Source organism: Mesoplodon densirostris, chromosome 16, assembly GCF_025265405.1.
Source record: "Mesoplodon densirostris isolate mMesDen1 chromosome 16, mMesDen1 primary haplotype, whole genome shotgun sequence".
NCBI lineage: Eukaryota > Metazoa > Chordata > Mammalia > Artiodactyla > Ziphiidae > Mesoplodon > Mesoplodon densirostris.
In genome coordinates this window covers 2010473-2028474 of record NC_082676.1, presented here as the reverse complement: position 1 = coordinate 2028474, position 18002 = coordinate 2010473, and the positions used below count along the sequence as shown (strand labels likewise).

General features: G+C 54.6%; 1 protein-coding gene across 3 annotated transcripts in view; it reads left to right on the top strand.

Moving 5' to 3' along the window:
- OSBPL2 (oxysterol binding protein like 2) overlaps positions 1-18002 on the top strand; it is a 43304-nt gene that overhangs the window by 15793 nt on the left and 9509 nt on the right. The window contains exons 2-7 of one of the 3 annotated variants that reach the window (XM_060120506.1): positions 1946-2117; positions 6393-6501; positions 8609-8684; positions 13760-13894; positions 14498-14595; positions 17157-17339. In XM_060120506.1, the coding sequence (XP_059976489.1) occupies positions 2081-2117; positions 6393-6501; positions 8609-8684; positions 13760-13894; positions 14498-14595; positions 17157-17339 (638 nt within the window). In that variant the 5' untranslated portion in view covers positions 1946-2080. Of the gene's footprint in view, positions 1-1945; positions 2118-6356; positions 6502-8608; positions 8685-13759; positions 13895-14497; positions 14596-17156; positions 17340-18002 lie in introns of all 3 variants that reach the window. The other 2 variants (XM_060120505.1, XM_060120507.1) reach the window with 2 other exon arrangements.

The following is an 18002-nucleotide window of genomic DNA, read 5'->3' as shown; positions in this document are numbered from 1 at the left end:
CCCTGCATTGGCAGGCGGACTCTCAACCACTGCGCCACCAGGGAAGCCTGGCTTGCTTTTCTTGACAGGACCCCTTCAGAGGAGTCGCATAGCACATCTGGGTCTATGATAGCACAGCTGTGGGTGGTCAGCGACCAGACGTGGGAATTCATCAGGGTTGTACACGGTGATGCCACACACCCTGAGTCCTTCATGGATCGGCAAGAGCACCTCTAAAAAGTGGGACAGAGAGGGACTTCCCTGGTCCAGTGGTTAAGAATCCTCCTTACAATGAAGGGGACGTGGGTTCGATCCCTGATCGGGGAACTAAGATCCCACATGCCAAGGGGCAACTAAGCCCGCGTGCCACAACTACTGAGCCGGGGTGCTCTAGAGCCCGCGCCACAGCTAGAGAGCCCACTCGCCACAGTGAAAGATCCCACATGCGCAACTAAGACCCAATGCAGCCAAATAAATAAATAAATAAATAAAGTGGGACAGGGAGTCTGCACAGGAAGGCAGCTGAAAGGCTTGACGCTTTCCTGTCGTGTCCTAGTTTTCAAAAGACTGTGTTGGCATCATCCATCCAGTGGTGACCAGTTAATTTCTTCTTCAGCATCTCTGTGAACTCAGGGACTTAAACGTATGGAATGTGTTCCATCCGTCTGGCTGTTCACGGGGCTCACATCATCCCGTTGTCGCAGTGGGAACCTCTGTAGGTTCGACGGAGCCTTTTGACGTGACCCCAGTAGTCCTGCCAGCTTCCTGCTGCCTCTAGGGGGACCCGAGTCCTGGACTGCGCCCTGTCTCCTCCGGGGAACACTGGTTCCTTTCAGTGGCTTCTAGAGATCAAATATATTGCAGGGTGTTGTAGATGGGACCTGTCATATCAGAGAGGAATCAGAAGCAAGTAATAACAGCTTCTCTAATTTGCCAAAGAAAACCCAACCATCAACTACTGAGTGAGGCTTTGAATGGGTGTTTTCCAGAAGCTGCATAGGTGTCCGGTTCTGCTGGCTGGTTGGGAAGTTGGGAAAGGAAAAGGAAGCTCTGGAAGAACCTTTTGGGGAAGGAAGAGCGGAATGACCTAATGCCAGTTTGTTGCATAATGTAGACGCTCACATGTGCTCAGGATGGAGCCCAGAGATGAGCGCTTTGGAGGTGTCACCAAGCTCCGTGTGGCCACTCCAAGGACAGAGGATGCATCCCGCCTCGGGACCACGTGTTCCTTCACTGCTCTCAGAACTGGAGGAGAGGTCTTGGTCCCGTCGCTACATGGCTCACACAATTAAATATGGGTCTCTGCTTATTTTCATAAAAAGTCAAACCTTTTGGGATCAGGTTGACCTTTTGCTTCAGTCTCTTGCCATTTATGAAATACTGCGCTTCATGTTGGGAGAAGTTAATATGCATGAGTTCTACTAAAATATTGAGCTAAAATAACTTTGAGAAAATTTAAGTTGATTACAGTTTATACTGATAACAACTAAGGTACACAGCAGTCTTAATTCTCTAGAATTGAAAATTGGTTTCAGGTTGATGTGAAATAAATGTTTACACATACCTTTGCATTTATTTATAACCGTTTGTTCCAGCTTCTGGTAAAGATTTGCATTGGCTGTCAGCAGAGGTGTGTTGGGGCCCCAGCGTGTGGATGCCTCACTTTAGCTAACCTGCCTCTCGGAGTGTCCACGCGACCCCCAGATTAGTCGTTTCACTGCTTCCTTATACAGTGTAGTGGCTTTTAAAGTAACTCCAGATAGCGGTTACTTGTTGCCGTGCTACCCATTGATGGATGTGGATATTATGACTGTTTCCTCTTGTATGAGATCATTCCTTTTACTTCTTTGCTCAGATGTAATTGAGATTGACCTCAAGAATGGTGAATAGGTATTTTAAAATGTTTCTAAACTGTACAACTTAGGAAAGCTAAGTATACCAAAATGTGTTTTTTTTTTCCCTTTAGATCTCCAGTGCCTATTGGATTTTTACCTTAAAAAGTCCATAGCGTGAAATTTCTTACACTGTCGATGTAGACCCAGTACAATGATTCAGTAGAAGACCCTGCAGATCAGGCGGCGGCGGAGCCTGGCACTGAAGGATGAACGGAGAGGAGGAGTTCTTCGATGCCGTCACAGGTGAGCGGAGGGAGAGGCCAGTTCAGAGGTCGTGTCGTGAGCATGAAGCCCTCGGACCCAGGCCTCGGCCGTAGCCCGGGGACGTGAGGACGGCCCGGGAAAACTGTGTGGGAAGAGAGCTGACGTGTTCCCAGGCACCAGCCTTCAGTAAAAGCATGTGTCCTATCCTAGATTTGGGGGAAAACATCAACTTTGGACCACTAAAGATAACAAGAAAGGGCAACTGTGTTTTAGTCTTTAAGAGTTGCCCTGGGGTGTGAGATGGCCAGCATTCTTATATTATTTATACTTAATGATCAGAAACGTATTGTCCTGTCTTATAACTGTATCGTGTTTTGCATTGCTTAAAGTCTACCCAAAAACAGTACATTTACTTGCTTTCCCAGCAGCTCTTACTGTGTCAGAGTTCAGTTCTGTTTCGCTTCCCACACACCGCTGTGAGCGCTGGTGCACAGCCTGGTGGGCAGAGCGCATGGCGGGGTGGCAGGGGGAGGAGAGGCAGGCTGGGTTGGCTCACATTTGCTTAGGACAACCAACCCCTCCTCCTCCTCTTCCCGCCCGAGGGACACATGACCACAGGGGGCCCCAGAACTCACGTTCAAGACGCCCTCCGTTGTCTGCCCTCCACCCTCCTCATCAGCAGGGGGACCATCACTTGGCTTTTTCTGTTGAGGGGTCTCCTTGGTGGAGATGGACTTCAGGAGACTCTTCCAGCCCATGCCCCCCTCTCAGGTGTGGGAACATAGAAACAGCAGCTCTGAAATATTACTGCCGCTGGGTTTTTCAGTGCTAACCCTCCCAAGGGCAGTCAGAGGGGCGCTTCCGTAATCAGTGCCAAAAGAGCGTGGTGCCCAGCACGACAAAAGGCTCTTTCCTGAGCACTGTCACTGTTCCCCTGGACACCTTTGCCGTCCCTGCTGGCGCTCCTGTCTCGTGGAGCCCTGTCCCTGTGCCCCTGGGTGTTCACCGGCCATGCTTCTCCTAAGTGAAGGGTTGGAGCAGCTTGAGGGGTGGGCAGCCTGAGATTATTGACTTATTCTTGTCCGAAGCCCCCGGAGGAGCAGACCCTGAGCTCATCGCTGTTTTTGGAGGCTGAACTGCTGAGTCCTCTTATCTTCCGTGACTTCATAGCTATTGTGTTCCTTGTAGACGTGTTTTTCTGGGAAGCATGCTTGTCTGCTTAACCCGCACGCTCATCAGTAGTCTTTAGCAGTTGAATTCCCACCAAGCAGGGTGTTTGTCAGGGATTCACGCCCTCGGGCCACCTGCCCCTCTCAGGCTGACCACGTCTGAGACCAAGCGGGCCCGGCCTCGGTGTGGCCTTCTCACCCGGGAGCCTCCTGGGAAGCTGCCTTTCACCTGGGACCAGTGTAGCTGATACTCCAGAAGGTCTTTTCCTGGAGAGGGCTTGAACTGCATGGAGTGTGGCGTGTAGGTGACCCCATCCCTGCCTCTCCGCACGGCGGGACCTCTCCGCGTGTCCCTGAGATGCAGGCGGAAGAGGCAGATGTCTAGGTGAAAATAGTTGCTCACCTCGGCCCTTTGGTTCCCAAGCAAATAACAGAAAGACGAAAAATGTGAAGTCTCCCAATGCAATGAAATACCCAGACAGTGACTACTTCACTGTTTATAGAATCGGTCTTACTTTGTGACTCTAATTTTAAAAGTGTTTAAACCCAGCAGTTATTAAATGAATGACTTCACTAGGCAACTACTGGGGCTTCCCTGGTGGCGCAGTGGTTAAGAATCCGCCCGCCAGTGCAGTGGACACGGGTTCGAGCCCTGGTCCGGGAAGATCCCACATGCCACGCAGAGCAGCTAAGCCCGTGAGCCACAACTACTGAGCCCACAAGCCACAACCACTGAAGCCCACGCCCCTAGAGCCCATGCTCCATAATAAGAGAAGCCACCGCAGTGAGAAGCCCGTGCACCACAACGAGGAGTAGCCCCCGCTCACCACAGCTAGAGAAACCCCGTGCGCAGCAATGAAGACCCAACGCAGCCAAAATAAATAAATAAACAAATAAATAAATTTTAAAAAGATAGGCAGTTACTTCCTACAAGAATCAGTACCTTTATTTATTTATTTTCAGTAGTTGTGGCTTGTGGGCTCAGTAGTTACCACGTGAGGGCTCTAGAGCGCAGGCTCAGTAGTTGTGGTGCACGGGCTTAGCTTCTCCACGGCATGTGGGATCTTCCCGGACCAGGGCTCGAACCCGTGTCCCCTGCATCAGCAGGCGGATTCTTAACCCCTGTGCCACCAGGGAAGCCCCAAAATCAGTACCTTTAAATTGAAAGGTTTTAAAGTACATGAAAAATATGTACAGATGAAGGGTTGTAAAAAGTCAGACTAACCTGTCAAAGGTGGGTATCTCTGAGTGATCAGATTACAGATGATTTCAACTTTCTCCTTTGCTTGTCTGTATTTTCTTTTTCTATAATAAACATGTGTTGTATATTAAAATGTTTAAACTGTTATGTAGTATTGGCTTCATCAGAGACAGGACTTCAATGCACTTGTCAGGGAGGAGCTGCCTTGTTTTCTTGGGCAAACGCCAGGGCTGTGATTTAAACGAGCTTTCTACCTGACACTGGCCCAGAATCTCAGCGCTGAGGGAGGTCCTCGGAGATAGGGACACCCGTGCAGGGTAACACCAGGTCCATAGGACTGAGCATCCTTAAGCAGGGACTGCTTCAGGCTAAGTTTAGACTGGGGATTAGTAGATGTTGCTTTGGGGCTAGTTAGCAAAAACTAGAGGTGACAGGCTATTTCAGAAAGCATTGATTATTTAAGAGGTTCATTTTTTAAAAAATTAATTATTATTTTTGGCTATGTTGGGTCTTCGTTGCTGCATGTGGGCTTTCTCTAGTTGTGGCGAGGTGGGGCTACTCTTTGTTGTGGTGTGCGGGCTTCTCATTGCGGTGGCGTCTCTTGTTGTGGAGCACGGGCTCTAGGTACGTGGGCTTCAGAAGTTGTGGCTTGCAGGCTCCAGAGCACAGGCTCAGTAACTGTGGCACACGGGCTTAGCTGCTCCGCGGCACGTCGGATCTTCCCAGACCAGGGCTCGAACCCGTGTCCCCTGCATTGGCAGGCGGATTCTTAACCACTATGCCACCAGGGAAGTCTAAGAGGTTCATTTTTAATATATCCTTTCAAATTCATTGTGTAATAAATCTCAATACTACTATATTTTGTGCATCTGTCAATGTAGAAGAATACAAAGGAAGGTTATTTTTGCGTTTTCTCAAGGAGGCTTATTAGCAGCGGGTTTGTTTATGTTTTGTGTCTGACCATAGTCACCGCCTGGCCTGTCACCCTGGGCCTCGCCTTCCTCTCAGAAATGAGGGGCTGTTATGGGAGCCCTGAGCTCCTCGTGGGCTGTGCCCTCGCCGAAGTAGTCAAGGTCATCGATAGTCAGCGGTCAGGAGCTGCCCACCCCAGCTGGGAGGACTTGCCCTGGCAACCACAGCTCCCGACCGGACTTGCTCTGGAGCAGAACTTGAGTATTTCAGTGGATTGCACTGGCTGAGTTGAGAGGAAACCCATTTTCCTTTTCCCTATAGTCACTGGTCGTTTTGGGAGAAAGCATTCCCGATGCACGGAGCACAGCCCAGGGTGCTGTTACTCGTCCTCGGGGGGTGGGATGGGCCAGGAGACCACACGACTGTATTTCACACAAGTCCTAATAGTTCACTTTCCCCGAGGTTTCCACGTACATGGCGTGCCCTCTGCGTTCACACCCATCGTCTGCTGTTTCGGTTACTGTTGGTTGGTTTGGTAGGTTCTGGCGGTGTGTTTGCGTGGTGCTCGGTCCTAGAAACACCGCAGCAGGTTGTGTTGCAGGACGTGATGTGGGGCTTGACTGCAACTCGTGCAGAGGGGGAAGGGGCTGCAGCCTGAGTTAGGTGTGCACACCACGGAGGTGCCCGCCCCAGAGGGTACGGTCACTGACGACACCGGGGAAAACCTGTCCTAGTGCCCAGGAGCCGCCCCCCACGTAAGGACCTGGAGAGTGTGGCATTGGTAGCAGGGTGGTGGCCTCATGCGGGCCCCCGGGAGTGGTCCCCGTTCTCCGCCTCGACCTTCGGTTCTTGGAAAGAAGAGTTCGTTACTCTGAACGTGTCAGTCAAAAGCACTTTCGAGCTTCAGGTGCCTGCTTGCCGAGTGAGAATTCTTAGAGGTAGGCTTTTCCATATTCCAAGTCCTGCAGAAGTTACCACTCTGCTTGTCTCGCACAGGCTTTGATTCTGATAACTCTTCTGGGGAATTTTCAGAGGCAAATCAGAGAGTCACTGGCGTGATTCATGTGGACACCAGCAAAAGTAATGGGATTGGAAAAGTTGGGGAGAGGCCTCCTCAAGAGAATGGAATTCAAAAGCACAGGTATGTCATCCCACACGGACGTTTTGGAGTCTCCCAGCACGCCTGTCCTCGCCCCACATCTGCAGCGGGCCCTGAGCTGGAGGAACATCCGTCCCGTGTCACCTGGGCCCTGCCCCCTGGGCAGACCCAGGGCCCTGTTCAGCCAAAGACCCCGAGACCCACTGGCCCTCTGCGTGGTCCCTGGAGATCAGTGATGGCGCTTCCTCAACGTGACCCCCGTCCGTAAGCGGACGGGCGGCCGTCCCTGCCCTGGGGTTGCTGGAGGACTGAGCTCCGTGGGCGCCCTAGCGTAGGCAGGGGGCCTGGCACAGAGCCAGAGGTCACTGGTATCAGACCCAACTGCTAGCTTCACGCAGAGCCGCCTGCGTTTGACGCGTCGACCTCTCACCCCCTGCGTGAGTTTCGGAGGGTTGTTTAGTGCAGCGAGACCACAGGCCGTTCTCTCCCCACCAGCACTGCATTCTCATGCAGGCAGATCCTGATGACAGGGACCTAAGCCTTCACCAGCAGAAGAGGGTACAGCCGTGAGTCAGGTGGATGGAGATGGCAGCCTCCGTCCACCCCGCGCTGTTTGCGCTTCGGCTCCAGGGAGCCCAGCTTCACCCCAGATCTCTGCCCTGCGCTGGCACCCAGTGCCCACCTGGGGCCCCGCAGCTATCAGAGCACCTCCTGCCCACTCGTGTGGCCTGGACCTCGGCCGTCAGTGCCCCGCACCCTGTAGGCGGGAATCTGGCTCCAGCCGCCCGAGTGCCCGCTGCTTCCTCCGGTCTGCAGCCCCAGGCCTGACACGCCAGCCTCCAGACGCGCCTTGGATGCCTTCATTCGCCCGCTCCTGTCACGGCCCCCTCCCACCACTGCTCCTGAATCCCCCAAGGAGGCGCCTCTTTCACTGCTCCGCCCCTCCTCCTTCCTTCTGGCCGTCTCAGAGGACAGGTCTGATTATGCGCCTTCCCCCTCTTAAACTCCCAGGCAAGGCGCATGTGGCCCGGAGTGACGGGGACAGCGGCCCCTTTTCCTCTCTGAAGTGGCGGTTTGGGCCGTGAACAGTAAGGTTCTCCTCTTAGGATGAGGACCTGCGCCCTCGCCTCTCTCCTGGGGCGGCCCCTCCCATTTCTGTGGTCCCAGCCTCTTGGGGTCCTCGGTGCCACGTCGGGGCTCCATGCCCCTGGCTCCGGCCCTCTCCTCCACCTCCATCTCTTCAGCTCCTTCCTCCCCAGGGTCATCCTTGGACCCCTTTCCCACCGTCCACGGAGCCACGCTCCTTCCTCGTGGCTCCCTCAGTGGGGGCCCGTCCTGCCGTGGCCGCTCGGGACCCCAGACGAGAGCTGGCAGAGTGGATCCATGTGCTGGTTGCCAGCAGCCTGGCATGTGGTGCCTCGTGAATGTCCGTTTTCTTTCCCATTTCATCTCCCACTGCCTTGCCCTCCTCTCCCACGTGCCCCCCTGGGCCCATGGTCCCCCGACCCACTTCACTGTGAGCAGGGTCTCCTGTGCCCGGGCTTCCCCGGCATTGGCGGGAAGACACCTGAGGAGGAAGGTGCCTCAGGAAAGACAAGCACAGGCTTCAAAGGGGTTTACGAGCTGGTTTCTGAAAAGGTTTTCTCTTTCTTTTTCTTTTGGCCACGCCACGCGGCACGCGGGATCTTAGTTCCCTGACCAGGGATCGAACCCGTGCCCCCTGCACTGGGAGCGTGGAGTCCTAACCACTGGACCGCCAGGGAAGCCCCTGAAGAGGTTTTCTTAATGCAGTTCCCTCTTGAGGTCCTCTTGGCTCCACCTCCGTCTGCGGCCCTGCTGCTGCTCCAGGCCGCTGGCACACGGCTGCCCGGGGGGACTCAGCGACCTGTCTCCCCAGCTCCGTGGAGGAAAGTCGCCTGTGTGGCCATGATTGCTTCCTAGCAGGCCCTCCAAAGATCGATGCAGAAAGCTTTCTTTGGGACTTCAGCGGCAGTCTGGTCCTTTTTTTCTCTGTAGGCTTGCCAGCATAGATAAATGCTAATGCTTAGAAAGATTAAAGGAAGACATGGTCATTGAGCAAAACCATCTGTCATAAGTGACTCTCATGTTGGTTGAATAAATACATGTCACTCTGGTTACCCCTTTACAGGACATCGTTGCCTGCCCCGATGTTTACCAGAAGTGATTTCAGCGTGTGGAGTATATTGAAAAAGTGCATTGGCTTGGTAAGTTCAGATGGACTCGTTTTGAAGTGTGAATCTTACACATTTTTAATTCCTGTGAATTTATTGCACTACTGGTAGTTTAAGAAGATGCACTCTGCATAGTTACAAACAGCATGATGTAAAGATAATAAAACAGGAGAGGAGCAAATACAGGAGGGGAAAAGGTGAACAAAAGCCAAAGTATTAACACGCAGTGGGACACCCATTCTGTAGGTTAATGTCTTGACATAAGGAGCTTCAGATGGGTTTACACTTAGCTTGGTGTTTCATGATGTGCTCGTAGCCAGCTGGCTTTGGATAATCCTCATGAACTGGGGGGCTTTGGTGGGGTTCCTGGCCACCCACCAAGGGACCGAGGCTCCGTGTCCCCCAGCCCACCCACCCTGGGCTGCAGGCAGAGTAACAGGAAAAATAGTTGGATACTTAGTGTCCAGAAGTCGTAGGCCTTTCCTTTTATGGTCTTTTCTGACTGTGAGAGTCGGGGCTGGTTCTTCTCAGGAGGGGAAAGTGCTGCCTTGAGCAGGCTGCGGCGTGCTCAGCCGCGGCCACGTCTGGTGACTCATACTCGGGCTACGTGAGCTGCAAAAAATGACTTCTTCACTGCTTCTCGGATGGTCTTCAGCCCAGTCTTCTAATGCATTTATTTTTTGCCCATCAGTTCTTTCTTCCCAGAGGGAACTTCATCTTTTTATCTTGAAATAACTTGAGACTGACAGAAAGTTACAGGAGAGTCACAGAACAGCGAGTCTTTTACCCTTCACCCAGCCTTCTGTAATGACAGCATCTCACATGAGAGCCACAGCACTCACACTGGGGTGTTACTGTTAACTGCAGCATGTACCTGACTGGGCTTTCCCCAGTTTTTCCACCAATGACCGTTTTTTTTTTTTTTTTAATTTTTACTTATTTTATTTTTGGCTGTGTTGGGTCTTCGTTGCTGCACACAGGCTTTCTCTAGTTGCGGCGAGCGGTGGCTTCTCTTGTTGCGGAGCATGGGCTCTAGGTGCAAGGGCTTCAGTAGTTGTGGCGCAGGGGCTCAGTAGCTGTGGCATGCTGGCTCTAGAGCGCAGGGCTTAGTTGCTCCGCGGCATGTGGGGTCTTCCTGGACCAGGGATCGAACCCGTGTCCCCTGCATTGGTAGGCGGATTCTTAACCACTGAGCCACCAGGGAAGCCCCCACCAATGACCTTTTATGAGAGGATGGTGTGTATAAACCGAGACCTGGGTGCTGGATGTGCTCATGGCTCCTGGGGTGTCACTGCTCCAGGCCTCTCAGCAGACAGAGCTGGAAAACCTAAGAGTGCACACTGACCCCTGCTTGCTCACACACGTGTATCTGTACACATCTGTGATCTTTTAAAGTGACATGTTCAGGATTGTTTTCTTTTAGCACTGTCCTCTCCTATGTTTTCGACTGTGTGCACAATTCAGGTCTTCACAAAAGTGTCTATCTGGGGATGTGATGAACTCAACAAGCCACTCGGTCTTGACTCTTCAGAGGTCTAAAACCAAAAGCCTCTTTTCAGCAGAGTGACATCATTGCATTGCATTCCCCAAGGAACTGACCGTAGGCTGTATTCAGAGTAAGGCTGGATGTAACACTCGGGGTCGGACGTCCGCATCTTGTTGGGTCGCACTGCCCCACTTCACGGCATCCATCCGCTGTCCCCTGTGAGATGCTCATCTCTCTGGATGTACCTCCAGGGAGGTGACACACCTCTATTCACTGCCCATCAGCTCATTGAAACAGCCACGGACTAGTGAACACGACAGTTTCCGACAGAGGTAGCCAGAATCTCATGAAGACCCTGCCCACCACCAGCCCTCACCACTGCCAGTCAGGGCTAATCATGCATCCTCTGCCCCTCCACTGCTCCCCTCCTCCCCTGGTATTTTGAAGCAAATTCCAAACACCTTTTCATTTGTGAACATGTCTTATATATCACTAAAGGATAAGGATTCTTTTTAAACACAACCACAATACTGTTATCCTACTTTTGAAAGGAACATAATTCTTTTTTTTTTTTTTTTTTTTTTTTTTTTGCGGTACGCGGGCCTCTCACTGTTGTGGCCTCTCCCGTTGCTGAGCACAGGCTCCGGACGCGCAGGCTCAGCAGCCATGGCTCACGGGCCCAGCGGCTCTGCGGCATGTGGGATGTTCCCGGACCGGGGCACGAACCCGCATCCCCTGCATCAGCAGGCGGACCCCCAACCACTGGGCCACCAGGGAAGCCCCCTATTATCCTACGTTTGAAAGTAACACAGTTCTTTAACATCATCAGATACCCACTCTGTGTTCAAATTTCCAGTCATCTGAGCATGGCTGTCTTGTGTGTGTTTTGCAGTCTGTGTGGGACTCCTTTGGGTCCTTCCATCACAAGACCTTTCTGTTGCTCTTCTTCGGAATTTAAGAACTGCTGATGCTTGGTGCCCAGACCCCTTATCTCATCAGGAGCTGCAAATCGGAGCCGGCTGATAACGATTGCCCTTCTTTCATTACCTGGAATATTTCTGTGATGAGAAAGTCCCTCCTCTACTGTGAATGTGGTTTGCGTAAGGCAGTCGGGGTCAATGAGTGATTCTCTATCAAGGTGTTCACATGATGTCTTTGGTTCCCTGGCAGCATAACTGGTCTAACCAGCCAGCTCATGGGGTTGGCCCTGTGCCGTGTCCAGTCACACTTGTCTGTCTCTGGCTGTAAGAGCCTCTTCAGGCTGGCCCGCACTCCTTTACAGAAGATGCCTCCGCTCCTCCTGTACCTTTGTTGTCCAGGGAGAGAGAGAGCTCAGGACCAGAGCTGGGCCCGGGAGAGGCTACTGGATTGGTCTTGTTTCTAGGTCTTTTCAGGGGAGAGAGTTCGGAGCTGTGTTTTGATTTGTTTCAACGATGCTCCAAATTCCAGGCGACAGGATTTATCTAACCTCTTCTGTCTTCTGTCTGTCTCTCTTCCGCCACCTTGACAGTCCCAATTTTTCACGACACAGGAGATGATGGATTTAGCGCAGCATGTAGCTTGTGACCTGCTGCTGCGCCCACACACGTGACGGCTCAGGAGGGCACGTCTGTGGCATTTGTCGTCCTCACCCCGAGGGCGAATCTTCAGTCCCTGCGCTTTAGCGCCTCTGGGTGACTGTGCCTCCAGGGAGGTTGTGTGGGCTCATTTGTTCTGTTTTATTGACGGTGTTTAGAGATGGCTTTTCTAAATTTAATTTTGGTTTAAAATTGTAAGTCCAGAGTCAAATCTCTCAGACAAGGTATATTCCAAGCGTTTAGCTTCCTGTCTCTGTGCCCTCCCTGCAGTCTGGAGGTGACGATCAAAACACGTTCTGGTTCCCCTTCCCCCGTGTGAGAACGACTGCATGGCCTCCTCCTCCCGTTCTTTAGATAACCGGTTGGCTCCTCTCCACCTGCTTCAGCTCCACAGCACAGCCACGAGGGCAGAGCTGCTTCTCATTCTTTTGGTCACCGCCCTGTGCCGCCCCATAGTTGACTAACTGTGGCCCTGTGGTTGGATGTTTGCGTTGTTTCTGGCCTTTTGCTGAGTATTCGCTGGAGGAACTGTGGGTTAGGCTCCTGAACATGGGGCCGCCAGACCAAAGGCTGGGGTGGGGCATGGCTGGGTCCTCTCCTCTCCGGAGGCTGCCGCGTTTTGCATTCCCACCGGCAGGTGTGGGTGGCCTGGGTCCCCCCAGCCTTGCCAACAGGCGGGGGTCAGAGGTTTGGGGGTTTGCCACTTGAGTTGGGTGTGCAGTGGGATCTCCATGGGCTTTTATTCCCTTTCTCCTGCCGTGAGCGAGGCCAGCGTCTTTCCTGGCTTTGGGCCGGCTGCGCTCCTTTCCCTCCCCTCCCCTCCCCTCCCCTCCCCTCCCCTCCCCTCCCCTCCCCTCCCCCATCTCCTCTTCCCTCCCCTCCCCTCCCCTCCCCCATCTCCCCTCCTCTCCCTCCCCATCTCCCCTCCCCTCCCCTCCCCTCCCCCATCTCCCCTCCCCTCCCCCATCTCCCCTCCCCTCCCCTCCCCATCTCCCCTCCCCTCCCCTCCCCATCTCCTCTTCCCTCCCCTCCCCTCCCCATCTCCTCTTCCCTCCCCTCCCCTCCCCCATCTCCTCTTCCCTCCCCTCCCCTCCCCCATCTCCTCTTCCCTCCCCTCCCCCATCTCCTCTTCCCTCCCCTCCCCTCCCCTCCCCCATCTCCTCTTCCCTCCCCTCCCCCATCTCCTCTTCCCTCCCCTCCCCTCCCCATCTCCTCTTCCCTCCCCTCCCCTCCCCATCTCCTCTTCCCTCCCCTCCCCTCCCCATCTCCCCTTCCCCTCCCCCATCTCCCCTTCCCCTCCCCTCCCCCATCTCCCCTTCCCCTCCCCTCCCCCATCTCCCCTTCCCCTCCCCTCCCCCATCTCCTCTTCCCTCCCCTCCCCTCCCCCATCTCCTCTTCCCTCCCCTCCCCTCCCCCATCTCCTCTTCCCTCCCCCTCCTGTCCAGCCCTGGTCCTTCCTTGACAAAGCCGTCCTGCGCTGCTCAGCCATGCTCCTGGGAGGGGCCTCTGCCTTCTCGAAGTGCGTTGGAACCCCCTCCCTAGATGCCGGCTCCCTCGGCGCCCCTGCAGCATGGGCCCCCGAGCGCCTTCCCGGCCTCCCCCTGCTCCGGGGGCTGCACACTTGCTCTGCCTGCACGGGACCTGAGAGCGGGCCACGTTAGGGGGTCTCACTTGCCAGGCCGAGGAGTTTCCAAGTCACCCTGGGGTGACGGGTTGGAACGATGTTTTGGGACCATGGAGCTGGAGGTGGCACGAGGAACACCCAGGAGTGGGGTCGTCACTGGAGCTGGCGGCCTGGGGGTGCCTGCAGGCTCGTGTGCCATGAGCGCGGGGGTGGGTGGCGGGCACAGTGCCCGCGGGCGTGTGGGCGGGTGGCTCTGTCTCCCAGGCCAGGCTCCCCGCAGGGCCTCTCCAGTCTCGTCCCGCGCAGGCAGCTGCGTCTGCAGGGAGTGATGCTCGGAGCCGGGGCCGGGGCGGGAGCGCTGGTGTCTGGGCAAAGCCGCCGGTAGCGGTAGCGGTAACGGGTCCTCACCGGCTCCCCCTAGGAGCTGTCCAAGATCACGATGCCCATCGCCTTCAACGAGCCTCTGAGTTTCCTGCAACGGATCACGGAGTATATGGAGCACGTGTACCTCATCCACAAAGCCTCCTGCCAGCCCCAGCCTCTGGAAAGGATGCAGGTGGGCGGCGGGCTCCTTTCGGGGGGAGGGCCAGGCTGGCTGCAGCTTGGCTGGGTGCAGACCGTAGCTTTTAATGAACGTGACACCATCGGGTTGGCCATGTGGCGGCAGGGACCCGGACACCTCAGCAGTGGGACACCTGGGAGAAGGGCCAGCGCAGCTCGCACGGGTGTTGGGGTGCCGTCCTGCCCAAAGGCCGAGGCATTTGTTGGGGGCACGTTCTGTGTGGGCGTGGTCTCGGCTGCCTGGTGGTTGGGGCTGCAGCAGGTGGCGGCGCCGGCACTCGGCTCCTCTTGGGCCCTTTCAGCGCCATCACCCCACGTGAGTGTGTGTGTGCGCGCGTGTGTGTGCACGTGTGTGTGACGGACAGGGCCTGCGAGGCAGGCCCGGGCTGGGGGTGGCAGGCGGCAGAGTTCCTGCCTTCCGTGGCTGTGAGGACGTGGCGGGTGATAAGCAGTGTTTCCCCGGAAGTTCTGCGGTTTCAAACGTGTTGCGAGTGGGGGACTGAAAAGGCACCCAGGAGCGAGTGGGGGGCGCCCTCACCGCCCCGGCTCCCGCATCCTCACGGACAGCCGCCCCTCACCAGCCTGTGGTTGTTTCCAGTCTGTAGCGGCCTTTGCGGTTTCGGCTGTGGCTTCCCAGTGGGAGAGGACCGGCAAGCCGTTCAATCCACTCTTGGGGGAAACGTACGAGTTAACCAGGTAAGGGGACAGGCCCTCGTGACCGTCTCATGCGTGAGGTTCTTCTGGCGACGGACAAGGGTGGTTCCTTGTCCAGCATGGATTCCTCCAGGCTGATTGAATTGAGGGGTTTACTGCAGGCGGGGAGATGGTGCACGTACGAGGGCTGTTGTGTTAATGACATGACAGGAGCCTGGTGAAAAAACCGAGCTGAAAACGGAAGAACGAGTTAGGTCCAGGAACGGAGAGGGGATGCCCGGGAGCGTGCAGCATGGGGTGTTGGATTGCTGGGTGCTCGTGTTCGGGCATTTCTGCGAGGTGTGGTTTAATTTGCAGCATCTTTATAAAACCAGTGGCATGTTATGTAACCGATGCTTCTTGGATTCAAAGAACCACACACCTGTGGTTCTTGGGTCCTTTACTGCATATGTTATTAATGGTTGAGTTTTTCCAATGGGGAGTAAATGATGGTGGGATTTGGGGATGTTGGACAGCTTAGAACGGGCACTCTTCAGGTTTGCAGAGTGTAAGCGTGTGGGCGGGGGTGTGTGTATCTGCACTGGTTTCCGACCATTTGGGGAGGAATTGTCATCTTAGTGATGCGGGCGGCCTGCACACACCTGCACACACGTCACTTCCCAGGTTGGGAAAGCAACATTCATGTCAGTTTCAAACTCCACTGTTTCTGGCTCGTCCTGGATGGCTCAGCAGCAGCCCCTTCTCCACATGCTGCTGGAGTGGGAATTCCCCCTGGGTTTTTAGCGTGGCTTAGCGGTCGGCTGGCACTGAGTGGTGGAGAAGCTGTTCTCCACATCGCATTGCCCCTGAGAAAGCTGGACGAGTTGGGAGAAAGCGTGATGTGTGCTGCCAGGGGGCTTTGTAAATGACAGGGGTTCAGCACGTGACCTTGGGCTATGGCATCTCACAGCAAGCGAGGCCATAAGGCACAGCCCTTTCCTTTTAGAAGCGAGGAAGCTGATCAGGCCCAGGCAAGGGAAAGGCTTGCCCCGAGGGTCACTCTTAAGGGGACATTTTTGTCTTGAATTCATGTAGTTTCCTCCTTTCTTAGATGTTTCTCTCGAGCAAAAGCTTCCTCCCTCCGGTTAGTTTGCTTTAGTCCAGGATTCGAGATTCTGACCTTATGTAGCTGTCAGATTATTATTAGCATTTTTGTTTATTAAAAGCATCATCAAAATATCTGAAAAGAGAAATCAAAGCATAATATGATAAAAGTTCCAGACAAAGGAAAGTAAGCAGATGGATTAAAAGCATACAAACCCCCCAAGATGCTGAATACAGAGTGACACCCCTAATTGTTCATCTTTTTTTTTTTTTTTTTTTGTGGTACACGAGCCTCCCACTGCTGCGGCCACTCCTGTTGCGGAGCACCAGCTCCGGACGTGCAGGCTCAGCGGCCACAGCTCACGGGCCCAGCCGCTCCGTGGCATGTGGGATCCTCCCAGACCGGGGCACGAACCCGTGTCCCCTGCATCGGCAGGCGGACTCTCAACTGCTGCACCACCAGGGAAGCCCTGTTCATCTTTTTCATGAACGTAGTTCAGGGGTTGAACTATAGTTTCACAGGCTGATGGGAAACACTGACATTCTCTCTTGTGTGTCGGGCCTCAACTTCCAGGTCACGCTTGCGGTGTGTGCCGCGTGCCACACATGTGAGACGGAGTCATCTTCCTGTTTGGGGGACAACATAACTAAGCCTGGCCATTCACCAGTGTCTTCTCATCCTTAGAGATTGCTCGTGGATAACTAAAAATAACACTTTCTTTTCTTAGACAAGTATTCATTTTGTAAATTACATACCTTGGTAGGCAACCTTTTTAAAATCTAATTTTTCAACTTTCCTTCCTCTGTAATGATTGGAAATTCTGATTCCAGTTAAGTTAGTAATTATGTGGTTGAGCTTTTATAGTTTTTAATAACTACAGCTGTAGGTGTATTCAGAGTTCTGGAACAATTAAAAACTGACATTTTTATTGAAAAAGAGAGTATACTAAAAATCCTATTTCCTGGCCAGGAATATCTTGGGGCATAAGACATTTCATCACAGAAATGCCAGGAGCCTTGAAAGGCTGGAAAGTCCTACTCTGGGTTTACTGGGCAGTGGGCATCCCTCGAGGACTAAGGTGACAGTTTGCTGTCAGTTCTCTGAGTCGCTGGTTCTAAGAGCTCCTTGTGCACCTGCGTGCAGGGCGGGAGGCCTCTGCACTGTCACTTGTCTGCGTGGTGCTGTCTTTGGCCCTGGAGGCACAGCGTGTGTGCGTGTGTGCTGTGTGTGTGCTGTGCGTGTGTGCGCTGTGCGTGTGGTCAGTGTTAGGCCAAGTGTGACGTCAGGGAGCCGTGTCGCATATTTCTGCCACGTGTGACAGCATGCGTGGTCCCCTTATCCCAGCGCCCCTTCCAGACGTGGAGGCCGGGTGGCCGTGCGGTCCTGCAGCGCCACAAGCGCTGAGCTGCAGGCCCGCTGAGAGCGGGTTGGGCTGACCTTTCTGGGCTTTGCTGTCACTGATGAGGCCCTTTGACTGTCCCTCCTGCCCCCTCCTTTCTTTTCCTCGTTTTGTTCCCAGGGAAGACTTAGGGTTCAGATTCATATCCGAGCAGGTCAGCCACCACCCCCCCATCAGTGCATTTTACTCGGAGGGCCTCCATCAGGACTTCCTGTTTCACGGCTCCATCTACCCGAAACTCAAGTTCTGGGGGAAGAGTGTGGAGGCGGAGCCCCGTGGCACCATCACGCTGGAGCTTCTCAAGTGAGTGGGCGGCCGCGCATCCGAAGGGCAATCCGTTTCCATTTAGGACGAAGACGTCCTTCTGGAGGAGGGATCCTGCGTGTTCTGCGGGCAGGTAGCCTTTCCAGCGGCAGGGACTTGCTCTAAGGAGGCTGGAGACCTCGTCGGGCTGGCTGTCCCTGGGGGTCCTCCTCACATCTGACTGTGTTGGGTCCCGTCTTCTCTTCCCTGATCTCTGCGGTTCGGTCCCCGGTCGTGGTCATCACCTCCTGCTGCGTGACAGCCCTAGCTCGGCAGCGTGAAACGGCACTGTCCTCCCGTGGTGTCTGGGGGCTGGGGGTCGGGGCAGCGTGGGGGGCTCTGCCGGGGTTCTGTGCGGGCGCAGCTGGGAGGCGGGCCGGGAAGCCTCCTGAAGACAAGTGGGTGGAGCCTCTGCTCTCACGTTCACTGTGCTGGCAGCTGGCAGGAGACCTTGGTTCCTTGCCACCCCGCTGCTCTGTACGGCTGTGCATCCCCCAGAGCCGGGGCCTGGGGTGGTGGGCCGACCACCCCCGGGACAGAACCTGCAGTGTCTTCTGTGACCTGACCTCAGAAGTGAACACAGCCCTATGTGCACGTGCTACTGGTCACGCAGACCAGCCCCGGTTGAGTGTGCAGGGTGGGAGGTCGGGCTTGACCGCCAGG